This window comes from Denticeps clupeoides, chromosome 11 (assembly GCF_900700375.1).
Source record: "Denticeps clupeoides chromosome 11, fDenClu1.1, whole genome shotgun sequence".
Lineage (NCBI taxonomy): Eukaryota > Metazoa > Chordata > Actinopteri > Clupeiformes > Denticipitidae > Denticeps > Denticeps clupeoides.
Genome location: NC_041717.1, coordinates 21355371 through 21376684, shown reverse-complemented (window position 1 = coordinate 21376684; position 21314 = coordinate 21355371). Strand labels below are relative to the sequence as shown.

Genomic DNA, 21314 nt, shown 5'->3' with positions numbered 1-21314 from the left:
ATAATGGAATAAGTTTATTTTATAAATTTCACCAAAAGATGTCAGTAAAGTAAGGTAAGAATAGTCACGTAACTCGAAATTAATTATTCAATTTAAAATAACATCTTGACCTTAAACTGGTGGGAATTACAATGCCACAGGGAATTTCCAACGATACACGATTGTTTTATTTATGCAAAAATAGCATATTGAAGTTCTAAAGTGAGGTATTGGGAACACAGGGAATATCGGCGAAAGACACAAAATCCAGAATTTTTTTTTTCCACCAAGATGTTTTGTTTCCACTAGAGGGCAGAAGCTGCTGGTGCACCAAGGTGACGCCTACCCAGATACTGCTGTCTGAAAACCAAGCTGCTGGGTTCATCCGTTTGTCGCTGTAAAACACTTAACTACAGAGGTAGGAAAAAGTTTTAGAGCTCAAATTCACAATTTAAAGAATCATCTTTATATTACAGATTATTTTTTTCCTGCATATTTTGCTCCTTGCTGTTTTCCTGTGCTCTGGATCCCAATGTAAGTACAAACATGTATGAACAGAGTTAAACATAAAGAAAAAAATAAAAAGTATATTTGTTGTACTTTCTCTTTCTAATATAACTGTAATTAACAAATACAAATATAAATGTATATAATTAATACATTTATGTTATGTGAAGCTTAACATAATGAACAGCAAATAAACATTACTAAATACTGATTAAACATGCACATATCCAAAAAAACGGTTTTACACAGATGAACCAATAAAGTTATTTTTCAGCCCAGCGATGTGTAAATACACAGACGACACGTACTTTAATGACGTTAAATTAAAATAAGGTGGGCGAGTAGGAAGTAAATGATCGGTTTGGGTAATAATGGTGTATAACTCCATATGAGACAGTGTAGACCAGTGATTCTCAAAGTGTGTGTTGAGCATGCGACCTGGGAGAAAGTCAGAAGGAACTAATAATGATTAACATCACAGTCATTATTATAATAAAAAATTTACATTGGTTACACTAGACATAGACATATAGTTACTAGACGCTGCATTCGCTACGTTGTCCTGTTAATACCGTCATACGGCATCCTGTAAACCAGTTGAGACGCTGAGACAGTAACAGTTTAAGAGAGATGAATTAAGATTAATTAGTTTGTTATTATATTCACCAAAGCACTAATAATGGAAAAGAAAAATGAACAATGCAATGTCTACAAATCTAATTAATAAGACACTTAAAAAACACTTACGTTTATGATATTTACTAGGTGCCCTTATCCAGAGTGACTTAAAACCAGTAGTTACAGGGATTAAATGTCTTGCTCAGGAACACAATTATTGTAGGTGATTGTCTTACCCACTAGGTTACTCCTCACCCATCTTCCAGGTTCAAGAGCTTTATTGTCAATACAACAATATTTGCAGAATACATAGTATTAAAATGCTGTTTCACTCAGCCTCCCTCACAGTGCATTAACAAATAAATAATTCATAAATGGAAAATATACTTAAACATTGTCAGGATTGCCTGCAGCTGGGCTCCACACCTGAATCCAATCCTGACGCCCCATAAATGCCGGAAGTTTCCGCCCGTTCTGGGTCTCTGGCATTTTCGTGGACTCTGCACGAACTTGACCTGGTTTTGTTTTCTATGTGTTTTGAGTTCTGGCAATCGCCACACGCCTACGGGTTAGTTTGTGTTCTTCCCTTTTATTTCCCGTTTTTGGCCACCGCGCCATTGTTTATTTGTATTTGTTTGTTTATGAATAAAACCCCCTTCCCAACATGTCAGACCTCTGCGCTTCCTTCCCCCGTAAGTCCGTAGTCGTGACAGAATGCCAGAGACCTCCCCAAAAGCGCAGAGGTGGAAAGCAGAGGAGAAGAAACGCCGCGAAGGACGCAGCGCGGCGCGGTGAACGCGGACGCCAGGGGAGAGACGCGCCGCCCGTTCTGGTGGAGCGTTTTCTCCCCGAGAAGCCGTGGTACGCGGCGCCGCGTGATGACGTCACCCCCGGGAAACTCCGCGAAACCCGGAAGCGACAACGTCGGTGGGTGAGTGGGCGGAGCGATGACGTTGGCGTCGGCAGCAGCGAGGAAGTGACGTGGGCAGCGAGCGCAGAAGATGCGACCCCCACGATCTTCGCCATGTCGAGCCAAGAACTCTGTGCTCTGCTGGCCAGGCTCCCCGTGGACTGGGACGACACAGACGATGACGAGAGCACGGGAGACGAGAGTTGGGCTCCGCCCATCGCGCCAGTCTGCGATCGTCGCAAGGTCCGTGGGGACCCACGTCCCTCCCAGCAGTGTGAGGAAAGCTGGTGGAAGAGGGCGACGTGAAGTCGCCAGCCAGCAACTGCGCTGCTGGGACTGCCTCGCAGGGAATCCTCCATTCCTGCTCCAGTCGCCGACCCGCCTTCCCTCTGCCCGGACGTTCCCCAGCGAAATGGCAGCGCAGCACCAGCGCCCATACCTGCTGGAGAAGACGTCCACCCCCCTCCACACCACACACCTACCACCATCTCCAGCGACGTGCCCAGCCCCGTGTGGGACAGCCCAATTGTCCCGGGACCCTTCAGTGGGGCAGCAGACACAGACGAGACCACCACCATCCTCGCGTGTCTGCTTGGGTCAGCATGGGGCTGGAGCGCAGCCCTCGGGCAGCAGGGAGAGACAGACAGCAGTTTTCCGGACTTCCAGCAGAGACTGAGGGCGGAGTTTGATAGGCCAGAGCCTGAGCCAGGGATCGAACTCTGCCCCTCCACCACATCCAGTGCCAGTCAGGATCCGGGGCAAGAAGACCCAGCACTGGTGGGCGACGAGAAGGTCGCTCCTCCCGAGATCCTGGCTGTGCCCCCTGAGGAGGTCCCGGAGAGCCCAGAGAGGGAGCCAGACGACCCTCTCTTCTGTCTGTCTCTGTCTGTGTGTGTCTGTGTGGCATATGTGTCCGTATGTCGCCCCCACTTCCCCTCTTTGTGTCCACCAGATGGCGACCCAGCCGCGGAGCCGAACCCCAGGGAGGAGGTTCCTGACCCGAATGTGCTGGTCCAAGGCGAGGTGGACAAGCCCCAAGGTACCCCTAAGTCCAGCCGGGGGGGGTGCTCCCCCAAAGAATTTTTTGGGGGGGTGCAGTTCGGGTTGGGGACTCCTTCTGAGGGGAGGGGAGGTGGGGAAGCGATGGAGCTGGGTCCTCCGGTAGCCAGTGAGGAGGGCGGGCCAGGCATGGGCCTGCGTCTGCCTCCAGAGGGGTGGAGCGCCATAGAGCCCCCGGGTAGGCATGAGGACCCAGCTGGGACAGGCAGGAAGAGGGCCTGCTTGTCCCAACGGACACAGAAGGGGCTAGCCGGATGGTCTGGCAATGCCCCCCCCTTGGCACCAGGGCCGGGCAGCGAGAGGGGCTGCATAGTCCCAGAAGGCACCAGCCTGGGGTGCCTGGAACAGTCGCCGGAGGCTCTGGGACAATCTCCCTGCGCGGTGCAGGGGGTGACACAAGACGTGTCAGAGGGGACATGTGGAGACAGGGCCCACACGGACCCAGATGGATCGGCCCTGATTATTGTGTGCAGGTACGGGAGTCCGGGCCGCCATGCGGGACCACGCCGGGGAGCCAGGCCGAGGGTCCGGGGCCGCCAAGCGGGACCATGCCGGGGAGCCAGGCCGAGGGTCCGGGGCCGCCAAGCGGGACCACGGCGGGGAGCCAGGCCGAGGGTCCGGGGCCGCCAAGCGGGGACCACGGCGGGGAGCCAGGCCGAGGGTCCGGGGCCGCCATGCGGGACCACGCCGGGGAGCCAGGCCGAGGGTCCGGGGCCGCCAAGCGGGACCACGCCGGGGAGCCAGCCCGAGGGACCGGGGCCGCCACGCCTGACCACGCCGGGGAGCCAGCCCGAGGGACCGGGGCCGCCACGCCTGACCACGCCGGGGAGCCAGCCCGAGGGACCGGGGCCGCCACGCCTGACCACGCCGGGGAGCCAGCCCGAGGGACCGGGTCCTCCAAGGGGAGGATACAGCAGAGCAGGAGCCCTGTGGTTGCCGCCGTCCGCCCCGCCGCCTCCACTGATGGTACTGTTGGGGCTCCGAGGACGTAGCCCTTGAAGGGGGGGCTCTGTCAGGATTGCCTGCAGCTGGGCTCCACACCGGAACCCAATCCTGACGCCCCATAAATGCCGGAAGTTTCCGCCCGTTCTGGGTCTCTGGCATTTTCGTGGACTCTGCACGAACTTGACCTGGTTTTGTTTTCTATGTGTTTTGAGTTCTGGCAATCGCCACACGCCTACGGGTTAGTTTGTGTTTTTCCCTTTTATTTCCCGTTTTTGGCCACCGCGCCATTGTTTATTTGTATTTGTTTATGAATAAAACCCCCTTCCCAACATGTCAGACCTCTGCGCTTCCTTCCCCCGTAAGTCCGTAGTCGTGACAAACATAAAGAAAGTTTCACAGTATATATATCAAAACACGCAAAATTTTGCAAATGTACAACTGAGAACACTGCTAACTGAAACTGCACATTTACACAAGGTCCTGTGTGTACAAATTGGCTTTATATTTGTTGTTTAGGTCAGTTGTTGCATCATTTATAGAGAGCAGCGAGTTGAGAGCTCTGACTGCTTGTGGGATGAAGCTCTTGCAGTGTCTGGAAGACGGAGAACAGGTTATGTGAGGGGTGGTGAGAGTCCTTCGTTCTGCTAGCTCGAAGGATAAAGTATTTCTCATAGAGCTGGAAGATGCATGCGAACCCCATGATGCTTTCTGCTGTTCTCACAGAGAACACTCTCAAAGCTCGCCCGGTAGAATGATGTGAGGATGGGAGGAGGGAGGCTGGTCTTCTTCAGCTTATTCTGACGCTTTTGGGACGTGAAGATGTTGCTGGGCTTTCTTCATGATGGAGTTGGTGTTGCGGTTCCAGGAGAGGTTGTCTGTCATATGCACTCCAAGGAACTTCACATTACTAATGATCTCAACAGCCATCAGTGTGCCTTCTTCATCCTGAAGATAACAACCACCTCTTTAGTCTGGTTGATGTTAGGTGTGAGGTTGTTCTGATGCCCGTCCATCGGTTGTTTTACATCCAGTCTGCATGCAGATTCAATGTTGTGATGAGATCCACCACTGTTGTCTTATCTGACTTAACTTCATAATGTGCTGGAAGTGCTGGAATCAGAAAAGGTTTGTGAGACTTTGATAAGGACCACGTTGTGCACATTTGGTTGTGTAGCTGCAGGTTGGGTGTAGTGACCAATCTGACCCCCATTCAGCATGAAAAGTGTTTACAGTGGAATGGACCATGTTAGAAGGTCTGACCTGGTCTGATGAATTCTTGGTTGTTGTTTATTCTGCTCTTTAGCTGTTTAGAAAGGATTTTTTTTTTAAGTAGAACTGAGTAGAAATGAGTTAGGACGTCACTTTTTAACCACTAATTATGTTTTTCATTATTTTTTTCCAGAAAAATATGAACACATAGCTGTAGTTGGATACAGTGACATCAATGCAGTTCACATGTACTTTGAAACCTTCAATGGTGAACAGCGGTATATGTAGATTTCACAAGGAAAACAGCCATCAGCACATTACCTGATTTTGCAGTTCCAGTGGATTGGCCTTATTTATATAACTTCACTCAATCTGAAATTCCTTTGTATAAAGTCACGCTGGAAGTTGTAAAAAAAAGCCTATAACTTTCCACCTGAGGCGGAAGGTAAGTTGCTATCAGTTTTAAAAAGTGTTTGTAAGTCTATCAGCATCAGATTGCTAAATACATCTTAAATATCTTAAATATTTTGCTGGGTAAAGGGCTGGTAAACACAGTTTTTTTCTCAACCCCTAAAATATACAAAGGTGTATTTTGTAATGTAATAAAGTAATCAGATTTGAACGTCACCTCAACTTTAAATTGTAGGGGGTGCTTGATCTGTGATGCTTTAGTGTTAAGTTTAACTGGCAAATGAGATTGTTTTTAGCTGAGGAAATTCTTCCTGCTTCTGCAGCCACATCAGGCACCATTGTTCCACATTTTAGATGAATATTAACAGTAAAATTTATAAAGCATATGTGCAGCCAGTGGAGTGATTCAAAAAACAGGGGAAACGTGCTCATGTTGTCATGTACCATGGACGCGCTGCAGAATTTTTACCCTCTGAAGTTGAGCATTAGAGGAACCACTAACCCCAACATGAAGTACATTACCATATGTGGAATGTGCATGTGGAAGCCGATGATGTAACAAATGTTTAATCACCCAGACAAGTCTAAAAACCTGGCCAGACATGTTTGGGGGAAAAGAGGTGGTCACCCTAATATCACTAAACACAAAATGTTGTTGACTCACCCCAAGAGGAGTCAAATGGTGAAATGCTACTCTTATCGAACAAACTGATTAACAGCTCTGGTGGGGGTGTCACCCCGTCTGTGGACACGCCCATGGTGGACACGCCTCCTAGTGGCCTACTAGGGCTGCAACATGACAACTGATGTTTAACTGATGTCATAATCAAGTGATAATAACAATCCTTGCAGATCCTCCACAGACTAGCATCTACACTATATCAATACAATACTACCTAGCTACACTCCTGCACGCTCTCTCAGATCGGCAAATGAAAGGAGACTAAAAATTCCTTCTTCACGGGGTCTCCGATTCCAATCATGTCTGTTCTCCGTTGTTGTCCCTGGCTGGTGGAACAACCTGCCCTCCTCCACACGACTAGCCGAGACTATCACCACTTTTAAGAAGAAGGTGAAAACCCTCTTATTCCAAAAATATTACAGACAAATCTAACACTTACACACGCACATGCGTACACATTGAATAAACAAATACAAAATGTATAAATACATTATAATTTTTCTTAGTCTAGCACCCAACAATCCCCGAGCATGCTCTTCAATGACAAGTCTAAGCCTTATCAGGGCTCTTTGTTTGTAAACTCGATATTCTATAGAAATCGAACGAGAATTGCTGGTGTCTTCCTATTGTAAGTCGCTTTGGATAAAAGCGTCTGCTAAATAAAGTAAAGAAAAGTAAAGTACTTTTGTGAATTAAGTTTTTGTCCTCTGAATCCCCCTTTGGATTTGTATGGTTTTTAAACCAAAATTCCAACAACAAATGTTTTTTCTAAAATTCCCTATCTAACAAAAGATGTATTTAAATTGCTGTAAAACTGAGTTATTTTATGAGTTACTTTATGCTAGCCTTACACTATAAGTCTTGAAAAAGACTGAAAAGAAATGAGTACGATTGTAAATAATCATACTTGTAAGCGATCATATAATAATTTTTTCAACTTTAAATATCTTGATCAGTTAGGCTGCTCATGAACATTATATCTGGCAAAACCACAGCGAACCAGAATCATTTTTAATAATAAGTAAATGAATTGATTTTGTTCTAGATTCAGAGCTGTAATGGAAATTATAATTAGTGTCATGAATATTATGATTTTGTCTTGACATTTTTCAGAATGATTAAAAGCCGGGCAAAAGGGAAACACCACAAAGCCTTAGACACCCGTGGCTCGGCACAGAATGCGACATTCTTTTTTGTAGTTGTGGTATGAGGAACTTTTGCGTTTCCTTATTTATATTACGCTCAGCTTGATTTCTGGATTCGAATCTGCAGCAGCCGGCTTGACAGGTAATTTTAAAGTAAACAAGGTTCTCACCGCTCACCGCCCATGACCATCCAGCAGAACATCAGTTTTTATGTTAGAAATAGCTTCTGCTTCTGTAAATAAAGTATCATGACACTGTGATTGATTAAATAAATATTGATTTATTTATTTGATATAGGTTTTCCTACCCCCAGAATGTCATAGTGACGTAGATCCTCCTGTGATCTCCAGGTAAGTTCAATTTTCCTGACCTGCTCCGAATCTCCTGCTCCCTCGTGCATCGATCAGCACCAACAAATTTCACCACAAGATGTCAACCACAACCACAGCCTCAGCTATCCACTGCCAACATTCCATCACGCACAAACAGAGAATTCTTTTTTTTACAGGATTTGGAAGGAATCAATTCTAACATCTTAAACTTAGAATTTGTTGTGCACCTGCTTTTCACACAACGAAGAAATGAACATTGTGAATGTCCATCGTTTCACAACTCATGCGGGACCTTTATTTCATGTTTAAGTTCATTTTTTTTTATGTCAACACAAAATCCTAAAAGGACAAAAAAACACGAGGGAGAACAAAACCCTAAAACTCAAAAAGTGAAAGTGGCGCCTGCTTGTGGCCAGGAGCTGCCGGGCGGAGACGCCTACCCGCATTCTGCTGTCTGCAAGCAAAGCCAGTTAGATCCCCAGACTGGACGCATGTTTTTCACTCCAGAGGGTAAAAGAGATTTTGAGCTCAGAGAGATTTGGTCTCTCTTTTTCTAATTTTGAAGATTCAGCTCAGTTTTACGGATGAAGCTTTTCCTCATCACATTGCACCTCACTTTTATGCTGTGCTCAGAAGCCCAATGTAAGTACCTCATTAAAGTCATATTTCAAATTAAAACTACTGACAAATGAAAGGCAATTAAAAAAGCTTTATTACAGACAGACAGCCATGAGTTATCATTAGTTATCTGGTTATAAGTTCGCCTGTAAAGGGGGTTATTTGCGCATATTATAGTTTACTATATAAGTAATGTGAAATTTACATTTACCTGACGCCCTTATCCAGAGCGGCTTACAATCAGTAGTTACAGGGACAGTCCCCCTCTGGAGACACTCAGGGTTAAGTGTCTTGCTCAGGGACACGATGGTAGTAAGTGTGGTTTGAACCTGGGTCTTTTGGTTCATAGGCGAGTGTTTTACCCATCAGGCTACTACCACCCACAATCCACCATACTTGTTGTGAAATGTACAGTTAACACCGTGTCATTTGTTTGCTGAAAGTGGGACAGAATGGTAATGTGGCAGAATTTGTGTGGCTGCAGACTGGTCAGAGTGATTGTCATTGTGAAACACTGCAGCACAGCACGCGGTGACACTGTGAAACGTGTCCTCTGTATTTAATCGTCACCCTTGGTGATCAGTTGGCAGCCATGACAGGCGCCCAGGGAGCTGCGTGTGGACGGTACCTTCATCAAGGGGACCTCAGTGGAACCTGGGCAGTTCAGGATGTGAACCCACAACCTTCCGAGTCTGTTTCCTTACCTGCTAGACCACCGGTGTGAGAGTCAGATCTGGACCATGCAGCAGTGGAAGAAGGTGTCCTGGTCTGAGCACATTTTCTTGTAGATTATATAAATAATATCTGTAGAAACTATTAAAAAAATGTTTACTGCTGGTCATCGGATAATCCAAGTCCCTGTGTGTATGAAGGATTTATCTTTTTTATTATGTATGTATTTGGTTTTCATTTGGTAATGGATCATTGGTAAAGGGGTGGTAGTAGCACACTCGCCTATGAACCAGAAGACACAGGTTCGAACCCCGCTTACTACCATCGTGTCCCTGAGCAAGACACTTAACCCTGAGTGTCTCCAGGGGGGGACTGTCCCTGTAAGTAATGATTGTAAGTCGCTCTGGATAAGGGCATCTGGTAAATGCTGTAAATGAAAAAGTAAAATGGATCAAAAAATTATTTTAGTGCAATTATCCACATATATTTTTATTATTATTTAATGATTCAAGTCCCAAGTCAATTTATTGTATTTATTATACGCCATGTATTTTTTTCCAGATAAATATGAACATGTAGCCATGGTTGGATACAGTGACATTGATGATGTTCACATGGATTTTGAATCTGTTAACGGTGACAATGCGGTATACGTTGATTTCACGAAGAAAACCGCTATCAGCACATTGCCTGTTTTTGCGGTTCCAATGGACTGGCCCACTTTATACACCTTTGCTGAGTCTGAAATTCCGTATTATAAAATTATGCTGGAAATTTGCAGAAGAGCTTATAATTTCCCACCCGAGGCTGAAGGTAAGATGTGATCTTTTATGCACATATCTGTTCTTGTGTATTCAATATAAATTACAAGGTCCACACTGCAAGCCCACATGGACAGAACACGGGTCCCAAATGGGGACAATAACGTCCACGTAACCTATGCTGGAGCTATGGGACTTGACAAATCTTCCTGATTAATAAATTGGGATTTTCAAATTTTGTGAAAAAAGTACTGTCAACATAATCGGCATTTGTAAAATAAAATAAAAGTGATCTCTGAACATTCACACCTGGTGAGCGCTCCAGAAAAATGACTGGGAACCTGGTGCTCCCAACCCATGAAGTTTTTTTTCACCTGTTTTCCACGTCTCCTCAAGTCACTGTCTGGCATTTGCTTGCTGAGGTCATCGTCATCGCAATGGAGCTCAAACACTGACTTCTATTGATATGATACGAGCTTTAAAGAAAATTATGACAATGTCAAATAAAAACCTCTTCAATTAAATCAATGTTTTCATTATTTAGGAAGACAAATACACTGTTCCATAATCAGGTACCCTTAACTTGCAGACCCTCCACAGACTAGCATCTACACTAGAGATGATGTGAAGGAGGGGACAGAGAACACCCTCATCTGCCATGTGACCGGATTCTACCCTCCTCCCATCAGAGTGACATGGACCAAGAACAATGAGAATGTAACTCAGGGCGTACGTCTGGGCTCGCTCTACATGAACGAAGACGTGACCTTCACCCTGTTCTCGACTCTGAAGTTCGTTCCTCGGCAGGGGGACGTCTACACCTGCACTGTGGAGCACCAGGCACTGGACCAGCCCAGCACCAGAGAGTGGGGTGGGACATTTTAAAATATTTTTTAGAATACATTGTGGCTGAATTTATGTCTCTGTGTGTGTCCTTCTCAGATGTGGAGGATAATGGACCCAGCGTCGGTCCATCAGTCTTCTGTGGAGTGGGTCTGTTCCTGGGGCTGCTGGGAGTGGCTGCTGGAACGTTCTTCCTCATCAAAGGAAACAACTGCAAGAACTGTGATGCTTCCGGGGTTCAAGTTTAGGGGACCTGCTGTTGGAATTGGGCGAAGTGTAGAGCAACTTTATAACTTTATATTATAGTTTTTGTTTTCAAATAAAACTAAAATAATGACACAATCCCCCCCTCTTCATGTGTAACCATTTTGTGTACTAGTTGTGTGAGAAATAAAGTCATTCTGATTCTGAATTGATGTGGCTCTGAGAAGCTGAACAGAAATATGGCAAAAGCCGTACCTGTAGAAGCTGGTGAGGACATAGGTGGATACCCCAGCCTTCTTTAGGAGTACAACTAGGCAGAAGTCATGGGTGTCACGTTGTCACCTTTTGAGTGTGTAGTGTGGGAGGTGAAGCTGGCATGAAAGTGTCGAAATGATACAGAGAAATGAGAAACCGTGAGTGTATGTAAAACCATGTCCAGCAATGGAGAAGCAGGAACAGACGCAAGAACAGAACTGGAACGAGCATTCCACCCAAGCTGTAGCCGTCCAAGCCGAGGACATTTCAGGAGGGAGTTGAACTGAAAAACTGTGGCTTGCATGTAAAAAATGTTTTTTTTTTTTGCTTATGAGCTTTTCATGTGAATATGAGGTACAAGAATATGAGATACAAGCTCCAATACTAAATTGTTTCATTCTTTTTAAAAAACATTAAAACATTTTTCATTCTCGTTGCATTTTCTATGTTAATGTTAAACGGGGGTTGAATTGCAGCAACTCTGCGCTGTCGGGCCCGAGCAGTTCAGACATGATGGTTGATGAACTGTATCTGTTCATCTGTGTCTCATGGAGGTTTGTTCTGCTTTATAACTCTCCTGGCTGATGTTGAGCTTTTCTAGACTGATCTGCTTTGCTTCAGTGATGAAATAATGAGTAGATAAGTCGTGCATTTTAGGAACATGTCACTGTGCATCATCTATATCAGTATTGTGTTATAAACCAGCGTTATAGATCTATACTTGTTGGAGGCTGGCATTGTAGGTCACTGTTATAGATCCAGACGTTGCTCCAGACGTTCTCCATCGCGCGAATGCTCTACTTTGCTTCCATCCCTGTTTCTGTCTCAGGGCTGACGTTGTCCTTCGCTCGACCTCCCTGCTCGGCTTTTTACCCTGTTTCTCCATCATGGCTGCCGCTCTACCTTGCAAGACCGGTCTGGTTTGATGTTCCTCTATCTCCATCATGGCTGCTGCTCTACCTTGCAAGACTGGTCTGGTTTGCTCTCCATCATGGCGATTTAGTTGTTTTTATCATTTGCATGCTTTCAGCAGACGTAGTTTGACACATTTTGAAGTGCGTCCCATGGCAGCTTGGCAGTGACGTGCAGCTCTCCTGTAGCTCTTTTGGAAACATGACTTAAAAAATAAAGTGATGTAAAAAATTTGTGATACAAAATAATGGGAATGCGTCTGAGATTTGTAATTGTACTTCCTCCATCAGAGATTAGGTCTATGTGTCACGGGTGATTTAAAGATGTATTTTTAGTATAGTTTTAAGTGTAATCAGTTATGAGTTGCTTGATTCTGAAGAGTAGATTTTCCATCGCCTTGGCACCTTTTATCTTACCATCTAGCGTCAAAATCCGTTCGCATGAAAGAGTTAAATTCCCAGGTGACGTGACTGTTAAAAGGTGAGGGTGCGGAACTCTAATGCTTCCTAGTGACATGTGAGTGTGCAGCTCTGGGAAATGAGGAGGGAAAAGTCGGTGGTGAAGGTTAAAGAGGGGAAGCGTACAGGAACGTACTCAGGGCCTGTAAACATGTCAGCTCCTCTTTATACCGTCCTGCTGCTCTTCTCTGGGCTATATACAACCGGTAGGTGTCTTATTATCCAGGCATATTCATACTATTCCTGTTGAATTTACAGATAATTACAGAAGTGGAAATTGTATTTGTTGTTTTAGATGGTCTATTTCTGGTGTAGATGATTTGCATTCATGGCACAATGCATTTAAAAAAGGAAATGAATGAACAATAGTTCCTTCGTGTAGACTTTCAGATACTGTTTCAGTATTTAGCAACTAATTCTCTGTTAAGTAAGTAAATGCTTTTGGTTTAAATGTAATAAAAAAAACTGAGACTGAGACAGTTTGACCTTTAATCCTAATGCACCTTTGATAACTTAGAGACAAGGAGTCACTAGGCCTGTTAAGCTTTCATGGAATTCTAATTTCCTTACTGACTTGTTGTTCTTTATTTTTTATTTCAGATGCATATTACTACCTGAGACATTCCCAATGCCTTTCCAGCTCCGCAGACTACGGCGATATGCTGTACAAGGATGCTTTTATTTTCAATAAAATCAGATTCATATTCTTTAACAGTAGTGGAAATATGTTTGGAGGGTACACCAGTTTTGGGCTAAGAGTCGCTGAGGACTGGAACAGAGACATTTCAGGGTTTTTGTCCAGGGAGCGTGAAGGTGTGGAGAATTTTTGTAAAACAAGCGCGAGGGAATTTTCCACTCACGTTCTTGACCAGACAGGTAAGGACAGCGCACGCCATGGTTTTGATAGAAGCAATTCCATGAATACAAAACTTTGCATTAAGGTTTCACTTAAACCTCTTAATAAAACAATAATCGATCATTTTCAACTGGTGCCAAGTGCGCGGCTTGTCTGCTGGCGTGCAGATAAAGGCGTCCTCAGCCCTTTATTTAGGTGTGTAGTTTTCTTTGGTCACACAGAACACAATCCTTAATTGTGTTTAGAAAATGGGAGGAGCTTGGTTTTATATTTATGTAAATCCAGAAGACATTTTTGACTTACAGGAGAGATCAAGCCCCACACTTGGCGCATAGTGTTGCGTTTGGTGGCAGTTTGAAAATATTGTCCATAGTAGTTTTCTGTAAGGGGTAAGTGCCAAGGTTCATTGCGATACGGACATTTGTACATTCGTATTATTAAATACATTTGTATTAAATCTCCAGTTGAGCCAGAGGTGCGAATGCGTTTGCTGAAGTCCTCCAGCGGCAAACATCCAGCCATCCTGGTGTGCAGCGCTTACGATTTCTACCCAAAACTCATCAAGCTGACCTGGTTGAGAGACGGTGAAGAAGTGACCAGTGATGTGAGCTCCACTGAGGAGATGCCAGACGGAGACTGGTACTATCAGATTCACTCCTACCTAGAGTTCACCCCCAATCCTGGAGAGAAGATCTCCTGTGTGGTGGAGCACACCAGCTTCAAACTGCCACAGGAGTACATCTGGGGTAGGTCTGGAGTTATTACCCAACACCAAGACAACCAACCTCAGCAGAGAAGAACAGAAACCGTAATGCACGATGTTGAATCTGGACTCCACAGATTTCTCACATCTAGAATCAGACAGGAATAAAATGGCGATTGGAGCTTCTGCGCTGGTGTTGGGGGTGGTGGTGGCTGGTGCAGGAGTTCTCTACTACAGGAAGAAATGCCAAGGTCAGTGACGAAATGTGACACCATTTCTCATCACAACGGGTTCCATTAAGACCAATCAATATTCTGTTCACAGGATGGATCCTGGTTCCACCAAGATAAGGTCCATGGCCATCTTCAAAAAGTTATTACAGATTCATTCTGAGAGCCTGTATTTTTTGTGTGTATGTATCTGTTTTCATGATGTAGAAGGTATATTATTTTATATTTGAAATTTGCACGCCTAATGTCCTAATCAGATGTGACAATGGAAACTTAGCTACTGAAGGACACTTCTTCACCCAACGCTAACGGGCATGTGGAAAACGACATGTGAACACTGTATAAAGCAGTAGAATTATGTTTAATACTTGTAAATACCATTTTTCCTGCTTGTTCAGCTATTTTGACTGAGGTTAAGGGTTTGATGGCTGATTAGAACATGAACTATCATGAAACATCCATGAGGAATGTGGTTCATGATAAAAAGACGTCATCTGTAACCTTTACCAAGTACTTGGTTCTTAATAAATTCTGGTACACGGGCTGTTACACTGCAGCTGGTACAGATGCCCACATAAAACAGCTGAATGTCACGTCTCTGTGTATAAAGCATGCAAGACAGACAAAGCACCTTGTAGATTCTGAAGAACTGAAAGGTGGCTTCCTTCAGCACATCGTCTCTCCCAGGCTCCCCCCCACAGAAGTGTTACATCCTTCTCCTGGACTTCACACCAAATATCTCACTCCTGACACCACAGGAACCAAATGTGGGAGTAATGTTGGTCTCCATCACCGTCCTGCTCCAGCGTGGGGTTTTACCCATCTTTACCCCGTCTTGGCTCGTTTGCATTTGGGAATATTGTTTCTTTGTTTGTGCTATGAGACCTTATTTCCCCTCCATAATACAGAATTTTGGAAAATTCCCCAATGGTAGGGTGGTAGTAGCCTAGTGTGTAACACACTCGCCTATGAACCAGAAGACCCAGGTTCAAATCCCACTTACTACCATCGTGTCCCTGACCAAGGCACTTATCCCTGAGTGTCTCCAGGGGGGGACTGTCCCTGTAACTACTGATTGTAAGTGGCTCTGGATAAGGGCGTCTGGTTAATGCTGTAAATGAATGAGGAACTTTTACATTTCCTTGTGTTTAGGAATTTAATCTGCAGAAGCAGGTCTGACAGGTCTGACATTACCTTAAAGCATCAGCAGATGTGTGCTTCAAATTGTAGTGTTGTATCAGATTCAAAAATGAATTAAATGTTAATAATGAGGACAATTTTTATCAAAAGACTGTGAGACACTGCATTGCTCTTATGTTTTTCTTTACTGCAATAAAAATGCTGATTTTGACAGCTAGCCACAGGTCTACTTTTTTTTACTGTACTTCCCCCCCCCCCAACAGAATTCTTTTAAGGCAACAAGATCATTGCACATACACTTATAATACACAGATAATGCATAGTGCAAAACTGTAGCACAAAGTGCAGGTAATACAATAATATGTATGTGCTTTTAATATACATTTTAGTTGCATTAAACAAGTCATATTACGTATTCTGTATACGTTTATTTAAAACGGCATGTTTGATTTTTTGACAATAAGGTTATAAAATGCAATAGTCATTACTCAAATCAGGAGAATTGTTCTGAATCACATTGAGTAGACTGTATGCAGAAATGCGACTGGTGAAAGTTATAATACAGACTGTGTGCCCCCTGCTCTCCAATAATGGGACAATTTCTTTAAAAAAAAAAAAAAAAAAAAAAAAAAAAAAAAAAGTCAACATGAAGAATAAACACAAACTAATTTGGAATAATTCTTAAATTGGACAAACCTAATACACTCCTGCACTCAAGTGATATTTTGTTTAATCACGTTGTTTGTAGGTATTCTTTTCTGACATGAAGCTACATGTAATGCTTGTGTGTTAATAAATATATAATAAAATAATAACAATTATGAAATTAAAAAAATGGAAAAACAGTTGCGCAAATTTTATTAACAAAGGATTTGATACCATTTCTGCCAAAAAAATATATATATAATAATAATAACAATAATAATAATTACTATTATCATGAGCCCCCAGAGAAGTGCACTTAAGTGATAAAAAAAAAAAAAAACAGGACTTATTGGGACACTAATGTCATTTCAGGGCTGGCTTTCCGCAGTACTAAAGCAGAAAATATTCACAAAACCAAGTTACAACCCAAGAAAGATACAGAGCACATGACAGTTCATACGCGTCAATACCGGGGGACGAAGGTCTGCAGCAGAATCTGTTCAGTCAGCTCTCATCCTGGCCACTGAGTACTCAAACACACACACACACACACACACATTCAAGGCAGTGTTCCTGACTGCGTCTCCTTCTGCTGTAGCTTCAGTATTAGCTCCAACAGGTTCATCTGCATGGTCACTTCCTGTGCAAGTAAAAGAGAATCTATAAACATGTGTATATATTATATATCTGAAAGGTGAGTCCTGGCAACTGGACTTTCTTTCTTGAATGTAGAGACGTTTCATTCTGCATCCACAGAACTTTGTCAGATTGACAAAGATTGACAGAAGTTCTGTGGATGCAGAATGAAACGTCTCTACATTCAAGCAAGAAAGTCCAGTTGCCACGACTCAACTTTCAGACAACTTCACCTGGATGACTGAGAATCTTCACAGACATATAATATTATTATTATATATAGTTGTACATTGTATAAAGGTTGTGGAGCATGTCAGTTTCCATGAATAAAGCGAAGAGAATGATCAGGCGTGTCTTCGAACCATGACGGTTCAGGAAACCAGTTTATCAGAGCAGGGCTCATAAAACACTTCCCAAAAACGGAAAACCATGCATTTTACTAAAGGGACAAATCATGAGGTTGTAAACGGGACCATCTCCTGGTTTCAGACCCAGACCTCACCTGTGGGTTGGTGGTGATGTAGAAACCCGGCACACCGGCCTTTTCTAGGGTGTTCTGCTGGTCTAGAACCTTCTGGTCTATTTCGCCGATGATCTTCTCGTCCATCATCCTCTGCTCTTCTCGAACACGCTGATCCAAGGCCTACGGAGGCATGGAGAAAGAATTACTGTAAACAGACATCATGCAGGTTCCTCAGTACATGCACTTTACGTCTATTTAACCACAACCCCTCAAAAGCAGCCAATAATATTATGTTTCTCATAACAATATTCATATGCTTCTAATCCCCTCAAACGTGTGGCAAATGCTGCAAATAGTAGACCACTCCTCCGAGTGGTCTACTATTAAAAAAATCCTATTCGTCCCTGGAACCCTACGCCTGCGTATCTGTTCTGTATAAAATGAGCATTGATAAAACCAGCAATCTCCTACAAACCAACTGTGCACAGCAGTAAGAGAGAACCGACGGCACAGACAAGCATCTCCAGACCGTCCACCGGCCCGTTACCTCGGCTTCTGCTCGCTGGTTTGTCTTCAGGACCGCCAGATTGTGCGACTTACAGGCCTGCACGGCCTGCTTGTGTTTACGCATCAAATCCTGCTTCAGGACTGAGGAGGACAAAAAAAAAAAAAAAAAAAAAAGACATGAAAGCAACAAAAAGGCTGATGTGGGATTTGAGCTTTTTACATGCGACCGATGGTGAAGACGCACCTCTGTGCTCGCTGTGCAGCTTCTGCCGCTGGTTGTACAGGTTCTTCTCGGTCAGGTGCTGGATGTCCAGGAGACCTTGTACTATTTCGTACACAGTGCCGTCGATCAGAGCCAGAGCCAGGTCGCTCAGGGTGGTGTAGGACAGTCGCTGCTGAAACGAGCTGCACGAAGTCGTAAAAGAACATGACAACTTAGATTTACTTTGTCTTTAATTTGCTTGCATTTTATTCGATTGGTTTTTAAACAGGCACAATTACACAAATTAGCTTTTGAAAAAAAGAAACATGAAAGCAAATAAATTATAGAGTGCGTGACGTCACTGCCCACGGCTGCTGTGATTGGACAGACGGTGCTCACATTAAAGAAGCACTGCGAAGATTCTTCTAAAGCGTGTTCGCGAAACGCACATCAATAACCCAGAATTGCCGGGGAACCATGTAAACCGTGCGCCGCACACACTACCAAACACGACGCTTCCCCGAATTAAAAACCTGCGTCTTTACGACATCTGCAAGCTGGCCGGCGGGCACCTCGTCAGGTCTTTGGCCAGCGCCTGCAGCTCGGACAGCAGGTAGTAGTGTCTCTCCTGCTGCTTGGTCGAGTCCGTGTGCTGCTCGTAAACGCCGGGGAACGTCTCCATTCCGACCCGGACCCAGGGGGCCCAGAGACGCCCGAGAAGGGAGCAGCCGCGGTCGCTGGTCGGCGCGACTAGCATGCTAACCGGCCAGCGGCCGTTCCTCCTCCGGGACGACAAAGCTCGGTTTAAAGGCGCGTTAAATAAACCGACTCGGATTCCCGCTGCGGTGGTTCGCGCCTTCACCGCAGTCCGCAGGTAGCGACATCTAGTGGGCTGGAGTGCAGGGATCCGAACGGGCGGGTGGTGGTAACCTAGTGGGTAACACACTCGCCAATGAACCAGAAAACCCAGGTTCAAATCCCACTTTTTACTGAGCAAGACACTTAACCCCGAGTGTCTCCAGGGGGGGACTGTCCCTGTCACTACTGATTGTAAGTCGCTCTGGATAAGGGCGTCTGGTTAATGCTGTAAATGTAAATGTGTAATAAAAAGATAAAGTGAAGTGATTGTCACTTGTGATACACAGCAGCACAGCACACGGTGCACACAGTGAAATGTGTCCTCTGCATCACCCTTGGTGAGCAGTGGGCAGCCATGACAGGCGCCCGGGGAGCAGTGTGTGGGGACGGTGCTTTTGCTCAGTGGCACCTCAGTGGCACCTTGGCGGATCGGGACTCGAACCGGCAACCTTCTGATTACGGGGGCCGCTTCCTTAACCACTAGGCCACCACTGCCCCTAATATTTTGTGCTACCCCTTGTTTATAGTGTACGGAGCCCCCTAATCGTCATGTAGTAGAACAAAAATTCATTTTAGACAGAAAATGCATGTAGTAGAAAAAAAAATATTTAGGTTGACACTTTTCTGTCTAAAAATGTTTTTCTACTACATTACAATTAGGAGGCTCAGTAATAATCATATTAAAGAATTTTCCTAGTAACAGGCTGCCTGGTTGGCTTGATAGATTCTTTAGTGTTGTAGTAGAACCCATTTATTCGGAAACACAGAGAGAGAGAGAGAGAAAACTCTATGGAACCCGGTTACGAAGACATGGTCAGGAGGAGGGCGGAGGCCGCGCGCGTGCTGGACGAGGCCGTGCGCTTGAAAGAGGAGGCCTACAGACTGTACGTGCAGGCCCTTCTGCACCACGAGGAGGCCTGCCGGACGGAGGAGAGCGTCAGCAGAGAATACGAGGCCTTCAACTAGCGCAAGAAGGAAGGAGTGCTTCGGGTCAGTAATGCCGACCCGGAGGAGGTGCTTGAGGTCAAAGGGCAGGCCGCTTTGCACCCCCAAAGTGGGGAGACAGAGAGTTCACGGGCGGACTTTGAAGATCAGGAGAGGCTTGCTGGCAAAATACAAAGTATTATGCTGCACAAAACTCCAAATTCGACCACGTCTTACAGGAAGCTCTTTGACAATTTATTCTGTAACTGGGTCGAATATTCTGACAACGATCTGTCTGATTGAACAGATCCGGAATGGTCTGCTACTGCAACGAAAACCACTCCGGGAATTCTACGGCGAAATTTCTGTGTGATTGTCTGTTTGTTAAGAGGGCTGCCATTGAATGAATATTGTTACTCTGAAAACTATGAGTGGAAAAATGTGAATATTTGCGCAAATGTTCACACAAATGTGATGAAAGAAAAAGAAAGAACTCTGGAATCTTAGAAAGTTGAACCTCCAGAGGGAGACAAAGTGCACAGAACGGCCCTTTAATCTGCCCACCCTGGCAGAAGTTGTGCACAGAAGCAAACTTATGAAAAATGAACCACGTGAGATCGGAGATGGTCCATTGCAATCAACACGTGGCTGAAATTAGTACATTTGTTTAGTACAGGAGCGTGTACAGGAGCGATAGAAACGTATGGAAAGGATCGGCCTGGTCCAACTTCTTCATCTTCATCATGAAGAACAGGTGCACAAACCCGCACTGTTGTTTCACTGGTAAACAATGATGATGCTATTAATAATGAAATTATATTTTGGAGTATATAAATTAAAGGGTGGTAGTAGCCTAGTGGCTAAGACCACCTAAGAACCAGACCACCACAAAGTGCCAGAGCAAGACACTTAACCCTGAGTGACTGTCCTCACTGTCCCTGTCACTACCGATTGTAAATTGGGATAAGGATAAGGGCGTCTGGTGAATGTTGTCAATGTGAAAACCGCTGATGGCCACCATGTCATCCACCAACATCTAGCCAGGATGTGTCCCGCCTCCAGGTCACCAGTAAAGCCAGCAGCTCTGTTTTCAGCAGGGTCTCCAGATGGACTTTACTGCTCAGCGGACTAAACATGCAACGGCGCACCGCAGCAGCCACAGCGGCATCTACACAAAGCCAATGAAGGGGACGTAATTGCCATTGTTCATGATGTTGTGCTGAAGCCCCCATTTATCTGGAGGTGTCACAACCAATTAAACAGGCAACTTCGCTCGCCAACGTTTTACTGCGCGCTTATAGAGGTTATTACTCAAAGGTGGAGACTTTTAAGGGCGCTTTTAGGGCAATTTAGAGTCCATTGTGTGGGTTGAGCGCCCCTGAAGCCGCGGAAGAGCGGTGAGTGAAGGGGCAGCAGCTGTCAGGATGGCGCGGTAATGACACCCCTGAGGTCCCCAAGAGGCGGAGCGGGACGTGTTGCCAGGTCTGCGGGAAAATCACCCCGGAGTGCAGAGCAGAGATGGGACGGAAAGAATTACACGTACACTGTCACACATATATACAGTAGAGGCCAAAAGTGAGGACACACCTTCTCATTCAGTGTGTTTTCTTTATTTTCATGACCATTTACG

At 44.8% G+C, this 21314-nt stretch overlaps 3 protein-coding genes and 1 long non-coding RNA gene across 9 annotated transcripts; 2 read left to right on the top strand and 2 right to left on the bottom strand.

Moving 5' to 3' along the window:
- The first annotated feature begins 352 nt into the window (after window positions 1-352).
- Window positions 353-11103, top strand: LOC114800132 (H-2 class II histocompatibility antigen, A-R alpha chain-like). 6 transcript variants are annotated; one of them, XM_028997268.1, is made up of 9 exons: window positions 361-513; window positions 5421-5672; window positions 7434-7607; window positions 7763-7815; window positions 7974-8439; window positions 9649-9900; window positions 10438-10508; window positions 10566-10719; window positions 10791-11103. In XM_028997268.1, the coding sequence occupies exons 5-9, from the start codon at window positions 8382-8384 to the stop codon at window positions 10937-10939; spliced, it is 684 nt and encodes a 227-aa protein (XP_028853101.1). In that variant the 5' UTR covers window positions 361-513; window positions 5421-5672; window positions 7434-7607; window positions 7763-7815; window positions 7974-8381; the 3' UTR covers window positions 10940-11103. The 6 variants fall into 6 exon arrangements, with proteins under 6 accessions (XP_028853098.1, XP_028853101.1, XP_028853096.1 ...); XM_028997265.1 differs by having other exon boundaries at window positions 353-397; window positions 10438-10719; XM_028997263.1 differs by having other exon boundaries at window positions 364-513; window positions 10438-10719.
- Window positions 4781-8090, bottom strand: LOC114800150 (uncharacterized). Its single transcript, XR_003751337.1, has 3 exons — window positions 7773-8090; window positions 7636-7697; window positions 4781-5128 (listed from the first exon to the last, which is right to left on the bottom strand). It is a non-coding gene; the product is annotated as an uncharacterized LOC114800150 (long non-coding RNA).
- A 1257-nt stretch (window positions 11104-12360) lies between the features above and the next one.
- On the top strand, window positions 12361-15660 carry LOC114800127 (rano class II histocompatibility antigen, A beta chain-like). The gene is made up of 5 exons (XM_028997256.1): window positions 12361-12726; window positions 13121-13396; window positions 13841-14122; window positions 14217-14330; window positions 14404-15660. The coding sequence occupies exons 1-5, from the start codon at window positions 12600-12602 to the stop codon at window positions 14427-14429; spliced, it is 825 nt and encodes a 274-aa protein (XP_028853089.1). The 5' UTR covers window positions 12361-12599; the 3' UTR covers window positions 14430-15660.
- Window positions 15661-16077: 417 nt separating this feature from the next.
- Window positions 16078-18759, bottom strand: dgcr6 (DiGeorge syndrome critical region gene 6). The gene is made up of 5 exons (XM_028997278.1): window positions 18475-18759; window positions 17945-18105; window positions 17741-17841; window positions 17233-17373; window positions 16078-16734 (listed from the first exon to the last, which is right to left on the bottom strand). Exons 1-5 carry the CDS (start codon window positions 18657-18659, stop codon window positions 16654-16656), a joined length of 669 nt encoding a protein of 222 aa, XP_028853111.1. The 5' UTR covers window positions 18660-18759; the 3' UTR covers window positions 16078-16653.
- Window positions 18760-21314: the final 2555 nt, after the last annotated feature.

Excerpts from the sequence above, each read along its gene's own strand:
- LOC114800132 (XM_028997265.1), top strand. The coding sequence starts at position 8,382 with ATGAAGCTTTTCCTCATCACATTGCACCTCACTTTTATGCTGTGCTCA. Across the intron at positions 8,440-9,648 it reads GCTGTGCTCAGAAGCCCAAT|ATAAATATGAACATGTAGCC; the intron begins GTAAGTACCTCA and ends ATTTTTTTCCAG. Across the intron at positions 9,901-10,437 it reads TTTCCCACCCGAGGCTGAAG|ACCCTCCACAGACTAGCATC; the intron begins GTAAGATGTGAT and ends CTTAACTTGCAG.
- LOC114800127 (XM_028997256.1), top strand. The coding sequence starts at position 12,600 with ATGAGGAGGGAAAAGTCGGTGGTGAAGGTTAAAGAGGGGAAGCGTACA. Across the intron at positions 14,123-14,216 it reads GCCACAGGAGTACATCTGGG|ATTTCTCACATCTAGAATCA; the intron begins GTAGGTCTGGAG and ends TGGACTCCACAG. Across the intron at positions 14,331-14,403 it reads CTACAGGAAGAAATGCCAAG|GATGGATCCTGGTTCCACCA; the intron begins GTCAGTGACGAA and ends TTCTGTTCACAG.
- dgcr6 (XM_028997278.1), bottom strand. The coding sequence starts at position 18,659 with ATGCTAGTCGCGCCGACCAGCGACCGCGGCTGCTCCCTTCTCGGGCGT. Across the intron at positions 17,842-17,944 it reads GCTGCACAGCGAGCACAGAG|TCCTGAAGCAGGATTTGATG; the intron begins GTGCGTCTTCAC and ends TGTCCTCCTCAG. Across the intron at positions 17,374-17,740 it reads ACCAGCGAGCAGAAGCCGAG|GCCTTGGATCAGCGTGTTCG; the intron begins GTAACGGGCCGG and ends ATGCCTCCGTAG.